The following is a 21114-nucleotide window of genomic DNA, read 5'->3' on the forward strand; positions in this document are numbered from 1 at the left end:
ATGAAAAATAAGGCGTTTTTTAACAAACAAAACACGAAGACATGTTATATTGCACCCCATAAACACAATCAAGCAAAGAAAAAAAGCAGTAAACCACCCCTTTAAAAAAAAAAAAAAAAAAAAAAATCACAAAAATGTAACCTTTCATTGGATAATAAGAATTTAAAATGGGGGGAAATATCATTATGAAATGAATGTTTTTCTCAAATACACGGACACAATTATTGGCCCCCTTAGAAATTCTTATGAGTAAAATATCTCTGAAGTATATTCCCATTCATATTCACAATTTTGAGCACTCCAGGGTGATTATGAACATGAAATTATCCAGTCATGGCTTCCTGTTTCACAGAAATATAAATAGGAGGGAAAACAAAGCCCAAATTCCCTTAATCATCCATCACAATGAGAAAAACCAAAGAATATATTTATGATGTGCAGCAAAAGATAATTGAGCTTCACAAATTAGTGAAGTGGCTTTAAGAAAAGAGCTAGAGCAGTGAAAATTCCCATTTCCACCATCAGGGCAATAATTAAGAATTTCCAATCAACATAAAATGTTACAAAACTGCCTGGAAGAGGACGTGTGTCTATATCATCCTAATGCACGGTGAGAAGGAGCGTTTGAGTGGCCAAAGACTCTCCAAGGACCACAGCTGGAGAGTTGCATAAAATAGTTGAGTCTCGGGGTCAGAAAACCTTAAAAAAAATGGTCAAACAGCACCTACATCACCACATGTTGTTCGGGAGGGTTTCAAGAAAAATTCTCCTCGCTCATCCAAAAACAAACTCCAGCATATTCAGTTATCAGACACGACTGGAACTTCAAATGGGACTGGCTTCTATGGTCAGATGAAACTAAAAAATGAGCTTTTTAGCAGCAAACACTCAAGATGGGTTTGGTGAACACAGGGATAAAGAGTACCCCATGTGTACAATGAAATATACTGCTGTATTTTTAATGTTGTGGGCCTATATTTCTGCTGGAGGTCCTGGACATCTTGTTTAGATCATCGTTTAGCGTCATGGATTCTATCAAATACCAACAGATAAAAAGTCAATAAGTGACTGACTCTGTTAGAAATCTTATAATGGGCCATGTTTGGATCTTCCAACCGTACAATAATCCAAACATAAACCTCAAAAACAACACAAAAATGGATCACTGAGCACAAAACCAAGCTTCTGCTGGCCATTCCAGTCCTCTGACCTGAACCCTATACAAAATGAGTGGTGAACTGAAGAGAAGCACCAACATGGAGCTGGGAATCTAAAGGGTCTGGAGTGATTCTGGATGAAGGAATGGTCTCTGATCTCTTGTCAGGTGTCTCTAACCTCATCAGGCATTATAGGAGAAAATTTAGAGCTGTTAAACTGGCAAATGGAGGTTTCAAAAAGTATTGAATAAAAGGGGTGTCATTAATTGTGGCCAATGTGTATTAGAGAAAAACATTTCATAATAATATTTCCCCCCATTTTAAATTCTTATTATCCAATGAAAGGTTAGATTTTTGTGAATTTGTTTTAATAAAAGATCAAAAGGATTAAAAATGCAGATTAATTTTAACAGCCTTCTTTAATCATATTTACCAAGGGTGCCGATATTTTTGGCCATGACTGTATTGCTAACATACTGATTAAAAATATAAATATTTTAAGTATATAAATCTTAGTATTTTTTATTATAAATAAAACATAAGTATATATTAAAATTACAAACTTAAATTTAAGAAAATAAATTTTTAACTATAAAAATTTAAAGCGAATTCAATCCTAACCTATATTAATAAATACTATAATAGTGTATAAATAATGCTAAAATACTAATTCCTCACACAAAGTTATCACTTGGCTTTAGAAGACTTGAAATATAGCATACAATTCGAATGGACCACTTTTATAATACTTTTAGGGAGCTTTTTGGAGCTTGACTGTCAAAATTCAAACCAGTTGTACAGAAGAAAGTCAAATGAGTGTGAGTAAATAATGACAGGGTGGGCTATCCCTTTAAGAAAAATCAATCAAGAAAAACATATTGACTGTGAAATAAGTCTCACCACACAGTGCACCAGTATGCTTAGGGGAATCCAGAAGAGGAGAGAGAAGACCACCACTGATCCAACTATGTTGTCAGCCAAGAACTTCCCTGCACATTGACAGAAAAGAGTCACCACTGGCATTTACAAAACATACAGAAAAAGTCCTAGCTAAATTCACCCTGCTATCCTCCCTTACCAAATGTGTTGATGTCCAGTTTGTCAATGAAGTCCCATAAACGTTCGATGACATCTTGGACGTGCTTCATGCATTTACCCTGGAATGAACAACACCACAACATTTATCACGCTAGTGAATAGAAAACACTATTCAGTCTGATAGATGATCATTGTCAAAACATAGACAAGCAGTGTACTCACTGCTCCGTCACAGAAGCCAACGGTACAGGGTTTGCCCTTGCGCAGGTAAATAAATGACCCATCACTGTCAAAGGGAGTGCACAGCCCGCTACTGCTTCTACAGCACACTTTACACGAGTTCTCAGTCTCTGAAAAACATCACAGCAAATGGACAGACTCAGCACTTCTGCATTCATAATTACAGGTAAAACATTGAATACTATTATTAGTACTTGTGTTCTGGTACTAGTTTCAGTGTACATCAACCCTCAATTAATGAGCCAATATAACACAATTTTGATATGGTACGCAGCTCAGTCTGTGCAGTTTCTGTTTACATATATCTGAAGTCAATGTTGTGTAAAATAGCCTAAATAATCCCGTAATTTCAGTCGTTTTTTACATCTTACCTGCTGCCATTATATACAGAAGACTGGGGATAGTTGTCACACAGTCTGTATTTACACTATCAAAAGTTTGGGGTCAGTAAGATTTGTATTTATTTATTTTTAAAAAAATGACATTAAATTGATCAAAACTGACAGTAAAGACATTTACATTTTTACAAAAGTTTTCTATTCAAAATAAAAGCTGCTCTTTTGAAGTATCTATTCAGCAGAGTCCTGAACACTGATAATAACAAGGTATAAAAAATATTTGAAAAATATATTGAGCACCAGTACATTAGAATGATTTCTGAAGGATCATGTGACACTGAAGGCTGGAGTAATGGCTGCTGAAAATTCTGATCTGATTTGAATGACAGGAATAAATTACATTTTAAATATATATCCAAACAGAAAACAATTTTAAATTGTTATTAAAATAAATAAAATAATATATATATATATATATATATAATATTTGATAAACAAAAAGTAATTAATAAAATATCTATGATATGAGCTGCATTTTCCCCCCTAGGCAATAATTATTGTAGTCAAGATATTAAAGCCTGTGTCTTCATTGTGTTATACTGTCTATCGCTGCTCACTAGGTGTGAACACTGGTCATCTAGTCAGATCTCTTGGTTGGGCACTAGTGAACACAGCGAGGAGGGTCTGTTGGGACATTTACCATTGCAGGCACAGGACTCAAGATTATGTATGGCCTCACAGAAAGGCATGCACTCGCCCTTCTGACATCGGCCCTTGTCCACACACTCCGTATCATCAGCCAGGTTACCAGGGGTGGGGCACTCACTGCTGTTGCCTAGGGATACACAAGGGTAAAACGTTAAATATAATTGATGCAGACCACTGCTACATTGACACTGGAGAGTTCTGGGCTCACCTGTGCACCTTGACGTGCCCTTGCAGGTGGCGGTGATGGTCTCCTGACAGATCTTATCTGTACTTTCAAACTTACAGTTCTTGCAGCAGGGGCTGTTCCTGTCACTGAGGGTCACAGACAACATTATCAGCCACAAATACTGACAGAACAATGCCCTAAAGAGAACCACATTCATTCTTAATAAAACTTTTTTTAAACTATATTCTGACTTTTGACTTCTAAACCTTTTAAGACAGTCGATGGAATATGCTTCTGTTGAAACCATTAGCCTTAAACTTAATTGAAAAAATTTACTTATCCAATTTCAATTCCCATGAATATATATAAAATATACTCTATTCCTGTGATGCAAAGCAGAATTTTCAGCATCATCTTCAGTGTCACATGATCCCTCAGAAATCATTCTAATATGCTGATTTTCTGCTTAAGAAACATTTCGTATTATCAATGATACATGATACTTTTTTTTTTTCAGAATTCTTTGATAAATAGAAAGTTCAAAAGCATTTATTTTAAAAATAAATATTTTGCAACATTATAAATATCTTTACTGTCACTTTTTATCAGTTAAATGCATCCTTGCTGAATAAAAGCATTAATTGCTTAAAAATTCACTGAATGGTAGTGTATACACACATTATTTTAAAACTTTTATTATATTATTATTCTATTTTTTAAATTATTATTTGTTAACGCTATTCATTGTGCATAAAATAAGTTAAAGACATTACAGGTTTTTCCTCAATTTTCATATACATTTTCATTTTTATGTAATTTAATATTAATTATTTAATTTATTAATATTCTAAAATAATTTATTAATATTGTGATTGGAGTATTTTTTTAAATGCCTATACAATGAATAGAAAAAAGAACAAGACAACTGAAATAGTGTGTGGTCACTATTGTGATCTATATCTGATCGATGCTGATATATTGGTCTATCACTGTTAGCTTCTTTACCTGCATTGTGCCTGCTTCTTGAATTTGCACTTAGCTGTGCAGCAGGGGTCATCATTGAGATGAAGGAGTCCAGGGTCACAGTCTTCATCCTCCTCCACACGGGAGTTCCCACACAGCTTACTGCTCCTCTCCTTAAAGCACTGATGGGCCTTGACCTTTAACGTCCTACTGACAGAGAACTTGCTACAGTTGGAGAAGCGCTGAGGGAAAACATAAAACCGGCGAGTAAGTAAAGGAGCTACATGTAAAGGGGAAAAATCAGTACAGGATGGATAATACCTTGTTGTTGACGTGATCTCCGCTGACTGCAATTGGGTACATGACATATTTGCCACCGTGGTCGTCGCTGGGCGCACAGGCAGGTATGTTGTCTGGATCGTGTTCTGCTCCAAAGTTGTGCCCGAGTTCATGAGTTGTTACAAGATCTGCTTCCTGGAAAGATAAAACATCAGTGTGCTGCCTGCTAGTATATGAGATGCAAGTGGTATTTAAAGCAAACCTTAGTCAGAATAGTTTTCCCATAATTCATGGTGCTTGTCAAGCCTGTGTTTAGGTAGCTGGGTTTCCTGACGCTTTGTGATGGATAGTAGGCTGTAAGACAGGAATGTGCAAGGTCAAGCACTTTTGAAGAGTGGAAGTCCACTGATCACGGTTGAAGAGATCCTTACGTTTAGGGCAGAGTCCTCCCAATCCCTGTTTGGAAGGAGCCACGTATGCCAGACCCAGAGTGCCATCATCGAAGTCCTGATAGGTGAAGAGATGGGCAAGGCAAACAGTAGAGGCGTTGTCTGCAATGTCATAACTGAATTGCTAAAGAGAAGCAAGATAAAGATGGTGAGGGTCTACAAATATATGATTGAGGGATCCAGACAAATAAACTTGTTGTATAATATAATTTACATAAATTAACATTTTCATTCATGGTAACACTTAATTTTAAGTGTCATAATACAGAGTAATTACCTAATTAAGTACTTAGTAGTAGCCGTTGTACTTACATGAAACAAATGTACTTACCATGTAACTAAGTTATGGAACAGCCTGCACTTACAGTTTGTAACTTTGTAGATGTAATATGACCCGAGTCTGTTACACAGCTACTTGTATACTTAAGTACAATCTTGATGCACTTTATTTAAAGTAGCTTATGCCTGTGTAATATTATGTAATTGTAATGTAATTAGAAATGTATTACATGTATTTAAGCTGTGTACTGGTGGGTTAAATCAAACTAAGGTGCAGCTGGATAAGGTGTACAGTATAGATACACATGAAGTACACTTAAGTACAATCTTGATACGCTTAAGTAGCTTATGTCTGTACTTAGATTTATAATTACAATGTTTAAGTCTGCAACACATATGTAACAATCTTTTGGTTACATAAGTAGCTGTGTAACAGACTCGGTCTGTTACATATGTGTAACAGTAGCTGTCTATTACATGTACATAATTACAAACTGTAAGTGCAGGCTGTTCCATAACTTAGTTACATGGTAAGTACATTTGTTTCATGCAAGTACAATGGCTACTACTAAGTACTTAATTAGGTAATTACTCTGTATTATGGACACCTTAAAATAAAGTGTTACCTAATTGAGCATTTTATTAATATTTTTATATTTGTCATTTAATTTTTTTAACTCCATTAATAAATTAAGTAATTAATAATGAATTTAAATAATAAATAATAGTCATTTAAATAATATGTAAACAAAAATATGTATCTTTACATATAGGTTGTCACATGAACATACTTTTAGTAAATATATAGTGATGTAAGGTTCACAACCCTAAAATACATCACAGTAACGAATCCTGGTTCATTGAGAATCAAACAAGAAAAATGACTCGCAGTTCAGTGAGGGAGTCTGCTGTGAAGGGATTCATTGACTGAGTGAATCTGATTCAAATCGAGAACTTGCAATTAAGTTAGAGGCTGGTTCATGAATCTTTTCCACTGATTCATTAAAAAGAATCAATTCTTAAGAGTCACTCTTAGTGATTCGGACATCATGCTGTCTTTATGTGTGCAGGAAACACTGGTAAACACAGTAATGCTATTATATCTAACGAATATTAACTAAATTATTTGGCTTTATTTTGAAATACTGTTTTAAAAATAACTTTGACTTATTAATACAATACAGAATACAAAGCACATAAACTTTACTTTTATTGGACTGTTGTTGTGGAGTAATTACAACATTTTGACCTGTGTACACTGCACTTACTTCTAGAAGCTTCTTCACATCCCACACACCGTCCTTTCTTCCAAATGGGCTGCCATCCATGTTGTAATGAATCTCTCCGTGGACAACTTTTGTGGGCTCCTTGTTTATGATTATCTGTGGGATTTATATACAACTTAGACGGCAAGATAACACACACAGATCAAAAACTTGTACTCACTGAACAATGAAATGAAGGTGAAAAAAAAAGCATTGAGCACATGAACCCCACTGTAATGATGGAAAAAGCATGTGTCAGTTAGAGGAAAGCCACTTTTGAAAAAATGCAACATTGAGTTACACCTGGAGATTGCTACAAGCCATGTGACAAAATTTGGAAACTTTTGTGGTCTGTTGAAACTAACATTAAGCTCTTTGTATTAGAGTTGAGTCAGCTGCTATGATCTGTTTGACTTCAGAGTCATCGGTTTTATTAGTGATCAGGAGTGAAAAAGCAGGATTGTTTTGGGACATTTCTTTAAACTCATATGACTTTCTTCTGTGGAACACAAAAGGAGGTGTTTTGAATAATGTTGTACTTTCCCATACAGTAAAAATGAATTGACAATGGAGCTTTCTAGCTTTAAAGGGGTGGTTTACTGCGATTTCACTTTTTTCATTTTAAATAGTGTGTAATGTTGCTGTTGGCGCATGAACAGTATCTGCAAAGTTGAGGCGCTGAAAGTTCAACGTAAGCGGCGATATCGGCTTTTAAAAATCAGGAAGTTTAATGCCTACAAAAACGACTCCTATGGGACTACAACGAGATACTTCCCGGGTTGCATACGTAAAAAACCCATCAAACCCCTCCCTCCGGAACATGCCAAAGAGGGGGCAAGGCCATGTTCTGCGGCTTTGTTGAAGAGGAAGAGTTATAGTGGAGAGTTGTAGCCATGCCGTCGAAACGGTGTTATTTTCACCCAGCTGTCAGGTCTTCTGTGTTCGGGCTTCCTACGGACGCTGTAGTTCGTCAGCAATGGTTAAAATTTATGTTTGATCATGTTCCTGACAATTACAATCCTAATTTAGCTCTCTGTGCTGCACATTTTACGGAAGACAGCTTCCAGAATCTACACGAGTTCAATGCCGGATTCACACAGAAACTATTACTAAAACATGGAGCGGTTCCAACTTTAAAACCAGAGGCAGCAGTTGTTGGGCCACAACCTGTAAGTAAGATTTCATCATTTTAAATGTATTTGCATGTATAATTTCAGACGTAATGTTTTAGTTTTATCAAGGACGTAAACAAATGCCAACGCTGGCTTTAGTAGCCAGTTAGTTAAATGCTATTTCGTGTGTCTTTGACAAACGCGTACAAACATTTTGAACCCGAATTTGTAATTATGTACTAATTTTGTAAATGTATTTTCCATGTATACTTTATGACGTAATTTTTCGATTTGATCTAGAACTTAAACACAAGCCAATGCTGTTTGGTTATAGTTAGTTTGATGCTATTTTGTGTGTATAAGACAAACGTGTACAAACTTCAAACAATGATATATGTAATCACAACAGCAAACTTCATTCATAAACGTTTTGTAAGAGCTGTGCTTGCGGAAGTTCTGCTTGACTCTCTTCATTACCGCTTTCTGGGTCTGATTCTGGCTCAAACTGATACGGCAATATTGACACCATTATTTACATTTGACCGGAGCACATGCAGCTGTCTCCCGTGAAGGTAATGGGCGTGACGTTTCCGGACAATGTGCAGTACGCAGTTTAGCCAATCACAACACACCGGCCCAACTGACCAATCTGAGCCCATTGCCTGTTTCTGAGGGAGTGGTTTCAGAGAATCAGGAAGTCAACCGGTCGTTCAAATGACAGAGGAGAAAGCGGCTTACAATAAAGGTGAAATATATGAAAAATAAGGCGTTTTTTAACAAACGAAACACGAAGACGTTATATTGCACCCCATAAACGCAATCAAGCAAAGAAAAAAAGCAGTAAACCACCCCTTTAAGGAACATGCAAAAGCATCATAGAAGTGGTTCATATGACTTGTGTGCTGTATTGCAACTCGTCTGAAGCCATGTGAGAGCTTTGTGTGAGGAACAGAAGTCATACAATTACAAAGTTTTTCAGAATTCAAGTTATTATTCACTGATCACCTTCAACGCTCATCATCAATTAATGAGTTTTAATCAAGAACTGTATCACTGATTTTTCAATAATTCAGAGCGCTTTAATGATCTATTTCAGTGATTCATTCAAAAGACCCTATTTCACAAATCAGACATTACTTCTCTCATGAACATATTGGTAGTTTGAAAGGATATCAACAAGTAGGGATGTAACAATATCAAAATCTCATGATACGATAATATCGCAATATGAAGTCCACGATACACTATTTTTTTTGTGATATAAAACAGACAAATGAAGAATTGGAAAAAAAACAAAATTTTTGTATACATTTTAAAGTTAAATTCTTCTGTCTAATGCACTATGATAGTTCAAAATTAAGAGCCCCAACCCATATTCTTAAGTCAGAAAAAAGTCAGTGAATTGACTTGTACCTGAACTTTAAAGGATACTCCACTCTCTTTTTATTTGTGATATACTGTCTCAGTCTAAATTACATTCACACTGGTGTTTTAGGAAGCCAAACAAATTAGAATATAATAATAATAATAATAATAATAACAACAACAACAACAACAATGATAGTAATAGCCATATATTGTAAAACAACTGCACTGTAAAATAAATGAAAATGAAAATGAATATTTCATAAGTATATCATTTTTGCTTTTAGGGAAATTACAATACTTCTTTCCTAATTTCTACATTTGAAAGAGATATTTTGAATTTGGACTGCAGCAACGTTACCTATTTAAACCGCTAGCTGTCAGCTATTCATACTGCACTTTTAAGTAGTTTACATATATTTTAAAGACTACCATTTTTGCCCAGAAGACCTATTGTTTCATATTGTCATGTGACCACGATAATATCAAGACAGTGTTGCTATCGCAATATCATAATATTAATAATTTTGTTACATCCCTAATCAAGATTTTCAGTGAATAATAACAACAGAAGTCGTATAGAACAGTTATATTATATTTTTGTAGTGCCTATCACACTAAATTTTCAACTGTTATACAATTCCATTAACAAATAAGAATAGAAACTAGAGCTATTATCAAATTTGGAATAGTTAACCCAGGGTCATTCTAAACCCTAGGTAAATGGAATCCTGGGTTATCTTGTTTCACATTTTTAGCACTTGTATTATTGCAGACTACTGTCAAGTGTTGCCTGAATGGACTTTTGTCTACAAAGGTAAAACAATTAACAAAAAAAACAATCTTCATCACAACAATTAACATGTCACCACTTGACATTTTTTCCTCTCGAAACTCTGAAACAGCTGTTTATACAATGTGCTATGTTTTCATGACTGTCCAAAGCATGTGAATATGAGGCATGCGATTGGGTGTCTGTTGCCTAACATCTAGTTATAGCATTCTAACGCTGCATCGTTTAACACTGTACATGTTTGGCACTGCAATGCTCCAGAGCACGGTTTCATACAGTGGTGGCCAAAATGATTAGAACACTAGTATTTTCAGCAGCTAAAAAATGGTTTTAATTCAGTTATTTCCATCTTTTGCTGTAGTGTGTCAGTAGGAAATATTAGTTTACATTTCCAAACATTCATTTTGCCATTAATAGTAATAATCCAGTGAGATTTTTGTTTGCACAAGGAGTCTGACAACAGCCAGAGATCTGATCTGATCATCATCCAGTCTGTCTGAATCGCATGAAGAAACAGAACAAACTGAGACAGACTAAATCCAGAAGAAATGTGGCAACGTCTCCAAGATGCTTAAAAAAAGCCTACCTAAAAGAAAGTTTGTTCTGTTTCTTCATGCGATTCAGACAGACTGGATGATGATCAGATCAGATCTCTGGCTGTTGTCAGACTCCTTGTGCAAACAATAATCTCACTGGATTATTACAATTAATGGCAAACTGAATACTTCCAACTGAAACACTACAGCAAAAGATAGAAATAACTGACCATTTTAGCTGGTGAAAATACTAGTGTTCGAATAATTTTGGCCACGACTGTAACTCTGGGGTAAAAAAGCAGTGCAAACCCTGCTTCTAAAATACAAGTGAAAAATGTACCATTACCCAAGCTGGATTTAGAATGACAATAACCCAGGGTTAAACATAAGTGTGAAAAGCTCTTAGGAAAATAAAACTTCTCTACTGAAATAAGAAAGCTAAATTATATTGAGAACAGAGAAGAATGATCCTGACCTGTTGAATCTGCACACCGTAGCCTTTAAAATCTTCATCCCAGGATGTGTTTCTGTATATATCATCCACTCTGTCTATCAACTCAATCTGAAAGACACAAAACACACAAATTCAATACATTTTTAATCTGATATCATGGTGTTTATATGTAACAAACTGCTCTGTTGTAGGGACGCACCAAAAAGAAAATTCTTGGCCGAAGCCGAACAAAATGAAACACTGGGCCGAAGGCTGAATACCCAGCACGGTTTTTCGCTTTTTCCCCATGTATTTTGCTTCTTTTTTTTCCCCCACCATTTAATTAAATAGCCAAAATTTTTCACTGTTTTGTCTTACATTACGAAATAACAATTTAAAAATATTTACTTAACACTGAACATTTTTTAACATTCTAGCAGACATAACACCAACAAAGCACCATTTAACTTAAAATTGATAAATCAGTACAATAATATTTTTTGGCCATTTTTGAGACCCCCTTCTTGAATCAGGCATGTATTTTTTTTACTGTACAAATAATGCAGCCTTGCCGAGCAGAAGAGGCTTCTTTTAAAACATTTGAAAATATTACAGATCCCAATTTGATAACTATGTGTGAATGTTATAATAAATGTATTAATAGAGCTGTTGTAATTATTATCATTGTCTTACTTTTTTATTTTATTTTACAGAACAACAGTACAATTACAATACTAACATTTATGAATGTTGATGGAGTCCGCTTTTATTTTGGTGGAAACCCGCAGGAAGACAAACAGATTTATAAATTATGTTTGTCGCACGTTTTGCATTGTCACATGCCTTTTAAAAAAATCATTAAAATGTTACTGAGCAACTGACAAGTAACACTTCAGCACGGATTTTCCTCGCGCTTTGGAAATTGACCCCTGGCTTCGCAAGCTCTTGCTGCGCTGTCAGAATACATTCGTGCATGTACCTATTAGAAAACAAAGTTCTGCAGTTTATTTATGAATCGTTTGAGGCCATTGCACCATTTCAATCATCATACAGTAACCAGCAACAACCACCCTTCCTCTTCTCATCAAAGACATGAGATGCAGTACTAAACAGTCTCTCGCTGTCGGTGCTTATAATGATTTTTGCGTCTTTCTCTGACAGTTTGAAATGCTTCCTCACTGCCGACATGTTTGCTGCATTAGTGCACGCCTCTATTTGATCGTGTCACGTCATTGTGCAGTACAATTTATTATTATCTATAAAGAGCTTTTTTTGCTATCTTCGGGCAAACAATTTCGGTTGCCGAACATTCGGTGCATCCCTACTCTGTTGTATACAACAAGTTCAGTGACGGCTTTCTTTTCTGGTTACATTTAGTGTTTCATTTGCATTGCTCACCAAGTAGTTGAGGGTGGTGCTCTCCTCTCCACGGCCCATGTGCTTGTAGAAGCGATGATCTGCCACTAACAGCAGCGGACAGGTGTTCTTCTTGTGGTCGTGTGCAGATCTTCTCTCTATGTTGTGAGGCTCTGCATTCAAGAAATAAAGGCATCTAAACATGCTGCACTATAAAATTAAAATGAATCAACCAAATAATTATTTCTAATTACCCAGTTCCAAAGCATCAATATGCATAAATGGATCTACACAGTTTAAAGCAATACAATGGGGGACTTCCACGACTATGATAATGGAGGACAAAGAATGAAGTTACTGAATTTAATTATTATGCATTGTCTCCAGACTATGTTCAGTTCTCGTAGCAGGTCACTGCTGGGTGACTACATGCTTGAATGGGCAGCCTTTGTTAGAATGATGTATAACTCCTACACACACTCATGCAGTAACCATCTCGCTCATCATGAGCATGTGATGAATGCTGAATATCTGTTGTGTGTTTAGGCTGCTATCATTATTAAATATGTCTGTCTCAAAATTACTAAAAAACAAAATGACCTTTAAAGACAACATTTTACAATTATACTAGATTCCATATAGTCTGAGAATTCATTTGGTGGTTTAAAAAATTAAATAATTATATATAACGCCAGGGAATCCAATAAATTCCTGTTCCTCAAATTTACAGTTAAAAATGATCTGCCACCTGAAAAAGTTTCAGAACCTCATGAAAAAAGGAAATGGGGTTAATTTTGATAACTTGTCTGATATCCAGTCTCCAATACTAAACTACCCAAAGTCCTATGTGGTACCGTTCCATACATTTGTAAATACACACCCTCCTCCTGTTTCTTCTGTCCTGCTGCTCTCGCCTCTTCTGGCAGGAGCTCCTGAGCGTCAGCGTTCACATATCCACACACTTTGGGTGAGGACAGTCGACTGATATTTTTAATGTCCTCTGAACGGTACACCAGCAAACGGCCATCGGAGGGCGACTCTGTAAACCGCCACAAGGGCTAAACGAAGACAAGAGTAAAAATTCACACTGTGAAATTAATGTCAAATGCTTTCAAGTATTAAGCATGTTTGAACAAATTACCTCTACATTATATTCAGCCTCTTCAGTAAGAATGTGGGCTGAAAACTCCTCCCCGTCTATGTGTGCCTGCACACGCGAGTGCTCCTCTCCTGTTGAGATAGCAAACAACGATATGTCAATGTATGATAACAAAGCACAAATGGAAAAACAAGAAAATTCAGTTCTCAGCCAAGGCTGATGTTCTCATCCTATATCTTACCCACTACGTGTCCTTTATAGTAATTCTGTAGCTGAATGTCAAATTGGTCCTCTTTTCCATTCTTGTCTAAGAATACAGCCTTGAAATTGTCAGTGAAAATGTCTGTGTTGGTTGTCAAGTACAGCTTGAAGTGCCTTTGAAAAGAGATGTAATCAATGTGTTTTTAGTTCAGTGAAACTCTAAAGGAAGAACAAGCCTCTAATCGTGATCTCTTCAGGTCAGAGGTTTAGAGAAGAATAGCATAAACACTGTAACTCTCTCTAAAAAAAAAAAAAACACCTGCAAGATGAATGAATAAATAAAAAATACAGAGGTCGCCACAAAAATATAGAAAGATATATATTTATAAAGATAAATAAATATTAAATAAAATAAAACATATATAATACATTAAACAAACAAATAAAAGTAAATATGCTGAAAAATAAATACATAATATAATTATTATTATTATAGAAACCAGGGTGGTCAGAAAAGAATATAATTAAACAAAAACAAAAACAATGAACATAAAACAGAATAAAAATGGGTAATAAATTATATATTATATTCTTATATACAAAATACAAGTCTATATAATAGAATAAAATAATCATAAATAAAATAAATAACGATACATGTTTTTATGATAAAAAAAATATGCTAAAAATAAATATATAAGATTATTATTATTATTTTAGTTTTTTAGAAACCAGGGTGGTCAGAGAAGAATAACACAAAACAAAAAAATAAAACAAAATAATTAATACAGAATAGAATAAAAATAGGTAATACATTATATAAAATAGATAAATATACATAAAAATAATCAGGGATGTGCAGAGATGAATAACACTGTAAAATTAAAAATGTGTGTATGTGTATACACAGACATATATAAAACATAAAAATAATAGATTTTTTTTTTTTGGCTGAATTTTTTTTTTAATGGAGGAGGGACAAAGAAGAATAACAGACAATAAATAAAAAGATTAAGTAATTTATAATAAAATAAATAATTTAATCATTAGAAATCATAAAAAAAATGAAAAAGACTCCAAACTCTTGGTGACTTCAAGTCTCCTTATTTAGTGCCTTTCACTGTGTAATAGTAAGAGAGTGCTGTGTGTTGATCTGTCAGCTTTACCTCTGGAGTGCTGTGAAGCTGACCAGCCGCTCCACATGTGATCGGGCATCAACGTCCCTCTTCCTGACCGAGTGAAGCTGGAGATCTGATGCAGGCACCACTTCAAAGTCTGACAGTATGGAGCTGAGCTCATCTGGATGAAGTAAAGCATATATATTTAATTACTCCTACATAATACCACTATTATCCACACACACCATTTAAACTTCTCAAAACCCAAAACAATATCTAAAGATTAAATATTAGTAAATATAACAATTAAATGTTTTTGGTCAGTACTACATCCTACTGTACAACCATACAGCGACCCAAACAGTTTCCACTGCAAGAGAAGTATATGTAAATGTCTTTTCCATTCAAACTGCAATTAAATTGCAAATGCAGCAGCTTCCATGTTGGAGGAAATGAACTAACATAAACAGTCATGACTGAGTCAAAACAGGAAAAGGAAGCAAGACTGAGCTCACCAATCCAGACAACCCCCAAATATCCCCAGATATTTTGGTATATTTCGTTTTATATATGATTTCCTCGTTGAGCCCATTTGAACCGCTTTCTCAGAGTAACTTACCAAACTCTTGTACCTCTTCCTGATTTCTCAGGTCTTCTTCAACAGATGCTGGTTTCACCGCACAATGGATAAAAAGTGGAGCTAATAACACTAAATAAAATATCAAAGACTCCATACTGGCGATGAAGCATCACTTCTGTCAAAGCACCATGTCTGGATATGAAATCCGCAGCTGTCAACATCTAACGTTACTGTCCGTTATTTACCAACATTCACGACTACTTCGCTGCTACGCTTATTAAACACGACGATGACAGAGGGCTTTAAATATCAAAATTCACAGGATGGGATCCCGCTGAATGTCCATAAATACGAGACAATACACCGCGAACAGCCACAGCCACAGCCACAGCCGTTCTCACACTGCGATAACAATCTAAGGAGGAACTCCGCCGACTCTACTTCCGGGCCACGATTGAATTCTCCGGAAGAGGCAACTCTTATTGTGTATTTTAAATTATATTTTAAATTTGTGCTGAGATTTTTTTTTTTTTAACTGACCAGGATAAATAAAATTTCATACGTGCAAATAAATAAAATTGATCTTCCAATAACTCTCTTAATTTACTGTAGTAAAATCTATTTACTTTAGAGTGTGTGTATACAGCTAAACAGCTTTCGCGTTAAAATTAATAATCTTTTTATGTGAGAATTAGAGTAGGCATTTTGAAGGCATAAACATTTTGAACAAAAATGAGCAGTTTAACTATGTGAAATTACTAAGCTAAAAAAAGAGTGAAGTTATTTTACTTCGCTATATTTGGCAAACATAATTTTATTTTTCAGCACATCATGAAATTACATCATACAACATTTTTGAATCCATGTTTTTAATGATATATTTTTCAACAGTGGTCTATTAAACCGTTTCCTTGACATTTGAAACCAAATGCAGACATAACCAAAATAATAGTGGGAAAAAAATGAAGATGAATACATTGTAATATCACAGTGTTAGAGGCAAAGACAATACAAGTAAATATGTAGTATTTTTGTAATTGTATTTCTTTTTTATCTTTAAGACTTACACATTCATGCGATTTTACATAAAACTGTACAAGTGGAATTTGGTTCTGAATCACAAAGAATAAAACGTATCAAATATGACGTATCAAAGACAAACAACTGACACATAAAAAGGCCATCTAAGGAAGAGTGAAAGGCAAAACCAGTTTTTAAAGCAATGGCAAGGAGCACTCACAAGGTCCCTAAAAATACAAAGAGGTACAAGTCAAAACATGTAAAAGAATAATATCTGGAATAGGCAAATGTCAAGAGTGAAAGGCTGACATCAATACAAACAGACCACTGTTGAGAAAAAGACAAAACAAGACATGCTTTCCAAATTCTTGCTCTAACTCCAAACTATAAGAGCTTACGGGAGTTTCATCAGGAAATATAAAAACCAATCTGCAAGGCTAAGTTTTGTGCAACAAGCAAATTCCTACAAACAGGAACGATACAGTTTTTGGCTGTTTGCAAGATCTAGTGTACGTCAAGGAGTATTTCCCAGTTTACATGTAAAGCCACAATTATTTCTAATCTGATGTAGGAACAAACAGCGTTTCAAACGGGAACATGACGCAACCCAAACAAAGAGAACAAAAACAGCACTTGACTGAATGAACAGGCAAAGCGCAAATTCGATAACCCTGAATTAAGGAAACGATTATATTGTACAACTAATAACTCATAAACACTGTATACAACAAAAAAAGAACACCAAATGGAGTATTACAACAAAATATATACATACACCATAAATGAAACATAATTAGCTTCATTTTTAAAGCCCATACGACATTAAAGATCTGCTTTGAGTATATATTTACCCACTGTCAGAAAATGTTCCCTCATCAACATTTGTCATAAAAACCTGCTTGGCACGATTGTCAGTATATACATGTATATATAAGCATTTATCTGATTCTACATGAAATAGCCAAATGTTGCTGAATAATATGAGCACAATTAGATTCAGCTGGACTGAGTAATGTGTGTGCTATTCATAACTGACAATGATGCTGTGCTTTAATTTTATCCATCATGCTGATTTTTGCTTGTCACAATCAGAAAATAATGTAGCAAAATCAATTCTGAGATGGTATCATCATGGCCATTTCATGTACAATGTTGTGACTACATATGCATTAAGGTATTTCTTTAAACATCACACAAGCTTAAAAGTGCCAAAATTATTAATCTGAGAAGACCTGAGGATAAACAAATAAAAGAAGAAAAGAAAAAAAAAAAAGCCCTCAGCTACAGGAGAGAAAACCAGTGAGGTACTCAAAAACTTTAAGGCTAAAACGGGATAATGCTACCAAATGATGGCGGTGACTTACATCAAATATTCACCAAAAATCAACTTTATGAATACTGTGAAAACATTCACCTTGTCACATCAACCTCCAATCTGGCACCGTTCCATTATACAACATTAACCAAAAATGGCAGATGAGGGAATCTCACAAAGGATTTTAAGGAAAACTAATGAGCTACATATTATCCAGCTACACATATGGCAGGTGCTCTCATCTTAATATTTCTGAGTTGCATGGCGCAACAGTTTTTGAACATATGCTTGCTATTTCAGGTGGTGCAGGCAAGATGTTGACATTCAGTATCATACCTCTATTTTAAAATCAGTCTATGAAATGAAAGAAATCATTTACATAGTATTTGTAATGGCTTTTCAGAAACTGACCGACTCAGTTTTGAACATAAATTGAAATATTTTGCCTTTTAATTAAAATACACTAACTTGCCCACAGCAACCATTTAGTTCAAGACAGCAGAAACCATTTTTTTTTTTTTTTTTTTATCTTCAAGTTATATGAACTTGCATAGATACAGTGCTGGACTTGTAAATATGTTAAGCCAAACAGTCTCGAAATCAGTGTATAACCCCAGCCAGAATTAAACGGACTGTTCCAAAATTTCAAAATGTTTTTTGATACAAACTGTATGCAAGTTTCAAACTATCTGACAAAAATTACAAGATGACCAGATGTCACATTTCACTGGAGAAAATGATCAAGGACTGAAAAAAAAAAAAAAAAAAAAGTTTAAAAAGGTTTTATTTGGTTTCAGTATTTTGACAGTTCTCATTTAAATGTTGGGTGTAAAGTTTAAAGTGTCGTTTGAGTGACACTATCAGTAGGTCAATATTTGGCATTGCAAACTCACAGAACAGCCCCGCTTCGGAATCATATTTATGCTTTAGGGAGGTCAGTGACTCAATCTCAAGGCTAAAAATTACGTTTCAGTGCACTGAGAGAAATTTTATCTGCTGAAGACATTAACAGCCAAAATCTGCCTAATCAAACTAGGTTTGTCAATAGTTTCAGACTGAAAGACAATAACTTGACATGAAAATAAAAACAATTCTGAATGCAAAATTTAGCAGTTAATAAACATTTAAAGTAGCATTTTAGCTATAAATTTTAATCAAAACTGAAATCTACTCGCTCTAGAGCATTTGAAGTGACAAAAAGCCCCTTATCTGTGCAAAACAAGTAATAAAGAACAGGCCGTGTGACTGAAATACTACCATTCACATAGAAACAGACATGAACACACTTAATATGTTCTATTAGAACAGAACCCTCCAGAACAGCCACATATGCGAAACATCCACAAAATAGACAAGCGCTGGGATGGAACAGCGCTGTGCTCCTTCAGTAACATCTCTTTTGTTACTGTGGAGGGAACCCCCAGCTCTCGAATCCTCCACCTAAGCAAGCAGCAGGCTCATGAAGTCTCCGTTAGTCTCATCAGGCCTGCCGGGATGGAGCCTACTCAGCTAGCTGTGACAGTAACCGCGGTGTGAGATCGCTCGCGTTGCGGCTTCAAATGCACAAGTCCCACCGGTTGATGAAGAGCTCGAAGGCAGAGGAGGAAAAGAAAAACGATTAAAGGAGATGACCGGAATTTCTCATACAGGGACTGCTCTCGTCGGGCTGTTAGGTGGGTAAAGGGTCATCGTCGCCTTTACTGCACTTGCACTTACAGCACAGCACGAATGGTGTGGCTAGCAGCAGGAACGGAGAGGCTACCAACAAGAGGAGGCCGAAACCAGCAAAGATTCCGACAACCTGCCGAGAAAGAGATGAAAATGTCACATAAGATTGTCCTAAAAAGAAAGAAAAAAACCTTTAAAACCATAGCAGAATTGTTGTGCGTCTCTTAGAAACTCAGTGTTTAGTTTCTGAATGAATACACTTTTTAAACTAATCGTGTGAACCAATGATTCAATGAGCAGTTCACTGCGTTCCTGGCCCTGTCCCAGATGGCGCCCTAAACCCTAACAGTCTTCCTCTGAGTCCGCACTTTCGTGACATAATGCCGCTTTGACTGTCGGGTAGAAGTCCGTTTTCTTTTAGTTTCTTATTTAGAGTATCATTTCAGTAAAAAAAAAATAAATAAATAAATAAAAAAACCTTCAAGGTATACTTCACCCAAAAATTTTAATTCTGTAATCAATTACCCTCATGTCATCTCAAAACTGTATGACTTTATTTTCTTTTGCACAACATAAAAGAAAGTATTTTGAAGACTGTTCAAAATTAAGCTGTTTTGGTTACCAATGACTTTCATTGTATTAACAAAAAATACTGAGATGTTGCTCAGATTATCTTCTTTTATGTTTCATAGTTTATGTTAGGCCGTTGTAGCCTAAACGTTTATGTGTAATAAATTATGTTGAATCAAATAAAATATTCCTTTCTAAAGCTACTATTTGTAATGCCCACTTGATACTTTCTCATTTAACACAATAATGGCTTTAAATGATCTATTGTGGGTAATTTCACAGCCAAATTTAATTTGCGATTAATTAAGCGACACATCATGCAATTAGATTAAACATTTTAATGGACTGACACCCCTAATATATATATTATTTCAAGCAAGACAATATATGAACACATTTGTTTCCTAATCTTGCTAGCCCTTCTTCTCCCCATCATTTACTCTGATGTCAATCAATAAACAATTAGCCCTGCACACCTGCAGAATAACTGATTGGCTAACACCAAAAATCCCACTTGCAAAAATTATCAAAATGTATTCAGCAATATTTTGTATATGTACTATGCTATCAATAAAAGTGAGAAAAGGTACAAAAATAAAACAAAAAAGGGCAAAAAGACCCAAATAAACTATTTTTTAATGTAGCATCATCTTCCACCACATAGGGGCATCAGATCCTCACAGTTCATAACGGTTACAAAATGGAACAGAGATTGAGTTCATCTTATGCATGAAGTATATATATATATATATATATATATATATATATATATATATATATATATATAACCTGTCATCTTCATGGGCCAACAAAATTACACATATTTCACATGACTGTAGGACAGAGCACCATGTGAAATTGATTTTCTCTGGATGTAAAACAATTTCTGAATTCTGCACAGGGAATTGGAAACAACTGACCTCTATTTCCAAACGGAATCTTCTCAGCATTCCGAGGATCACAATTACACTCATTTATCATGGGACAAATTTCAACATTGCACACTATTTCTGTTTCTACGCAAATTGCCCTCAATTTATTCCTCTCTTTCTCAGAGCTCTCATGT

General features: G+C 35.1%; 2 protein-coding genes across 6 annotated transcripts in view; both read right to left on the reverse strand.

Annotated features, from left to right (window-relative positions):
* The window catches only part of adam17a (ADAM metallopeptidase domain 17a), a 22451-nt gene extending 6541 nt beyond the window's left edge, over positions 1-15910 (reverse strand). For all 4 annotated transcript variants that reach the window (XM_058750130.1, XM_058750129.1, XM_058750128.1 and 1 more), the window contains exons 1-17: positions 15515-15910; positions 14944-15076; positions 13818-13951; positions 13619-13707; positions 13358-13535; positions 12520-12650; positions 11164-11250; positions 6886-6999; positions 5321-5462; positions 5152-5243; positions 4932-5084; positions 4653-4852; positions 3690-3793; positions 3474-3608; positions 2418-2545; positions 2236-2314; positions 2058-2146 (exon numbers count right to left, since the gene is read on the reverse strand). In XM_058750130.1, the coding sequence (XP_058606113.1) occupies positions 2058-2146; positions 2236-2314; positions 2418-2545; positions 3474-3608; positions 3690-3793; positions 4653-4852; positions 4932-5084; positions 5152-5243; positions 5321-5462; positions 6886-6999; positions 11164-11250; positions 12520-12650; positions 13358-13535; positions 13619-13707; positions 13818-13951; positions 14944-15076; positions 15515-15629 (2103 nt within the window). In that variant the 5' untranslated portion in view covers positions 15630-15910. The remainder of the gene's footprint in view (positions 1-2057; positions 2147-2235; positions 2315-2417; positions 2546-3473; positions 3609-3689; positions 3794-4652; positions 4853-4931; positions 5085-5151; positions 5244-5320; positions 5463-6885; positions 7000-11163; positions 11251-12519; positions 12651-13357; positions 13536-13618; positions 13708-13817; positions 13952-14943; positions 15077-15514) is intronic.
* A 361-nt stretch (positions 15911-16271) lies between these two features.
* The window catches only part of rnf144aa (ring finger protein 144aa), a 43117-nt gene continuing 38274 nt past the window's right edge, over positions 16272-21114 (reverse strand). For both annotated transcript variants that reach the window (XM_058748993.1, XM_058748992.1), the window contains exon 8: positions 16272-19611. In XM_058748993.1, the coding sequence (XP_058604976.1) occupies positions 19480-19611 (132 nt within the window). In that variant the 3' untranslated portion in view covers positions 16272-19479. The remainder of the gene's footprint in view (positions 19612-21114) is intronic.

Source organism: Onychostoma macrolepis, chromosome 17, assembly GCF_012432095.1.
Source record: "Onychostoma macrolepis isolate SWU-2019 chromosome 17, ASM1243209v1, whole genome shotgun sequence".
NCBI classification, from domain to species: domain Eukaryota; kingdom Metazoa; phylum Chordata; class Actinopteri; order Cypriniformes; family Cyprinidae; genus Onychostoma; species Onychostoma macrolepis.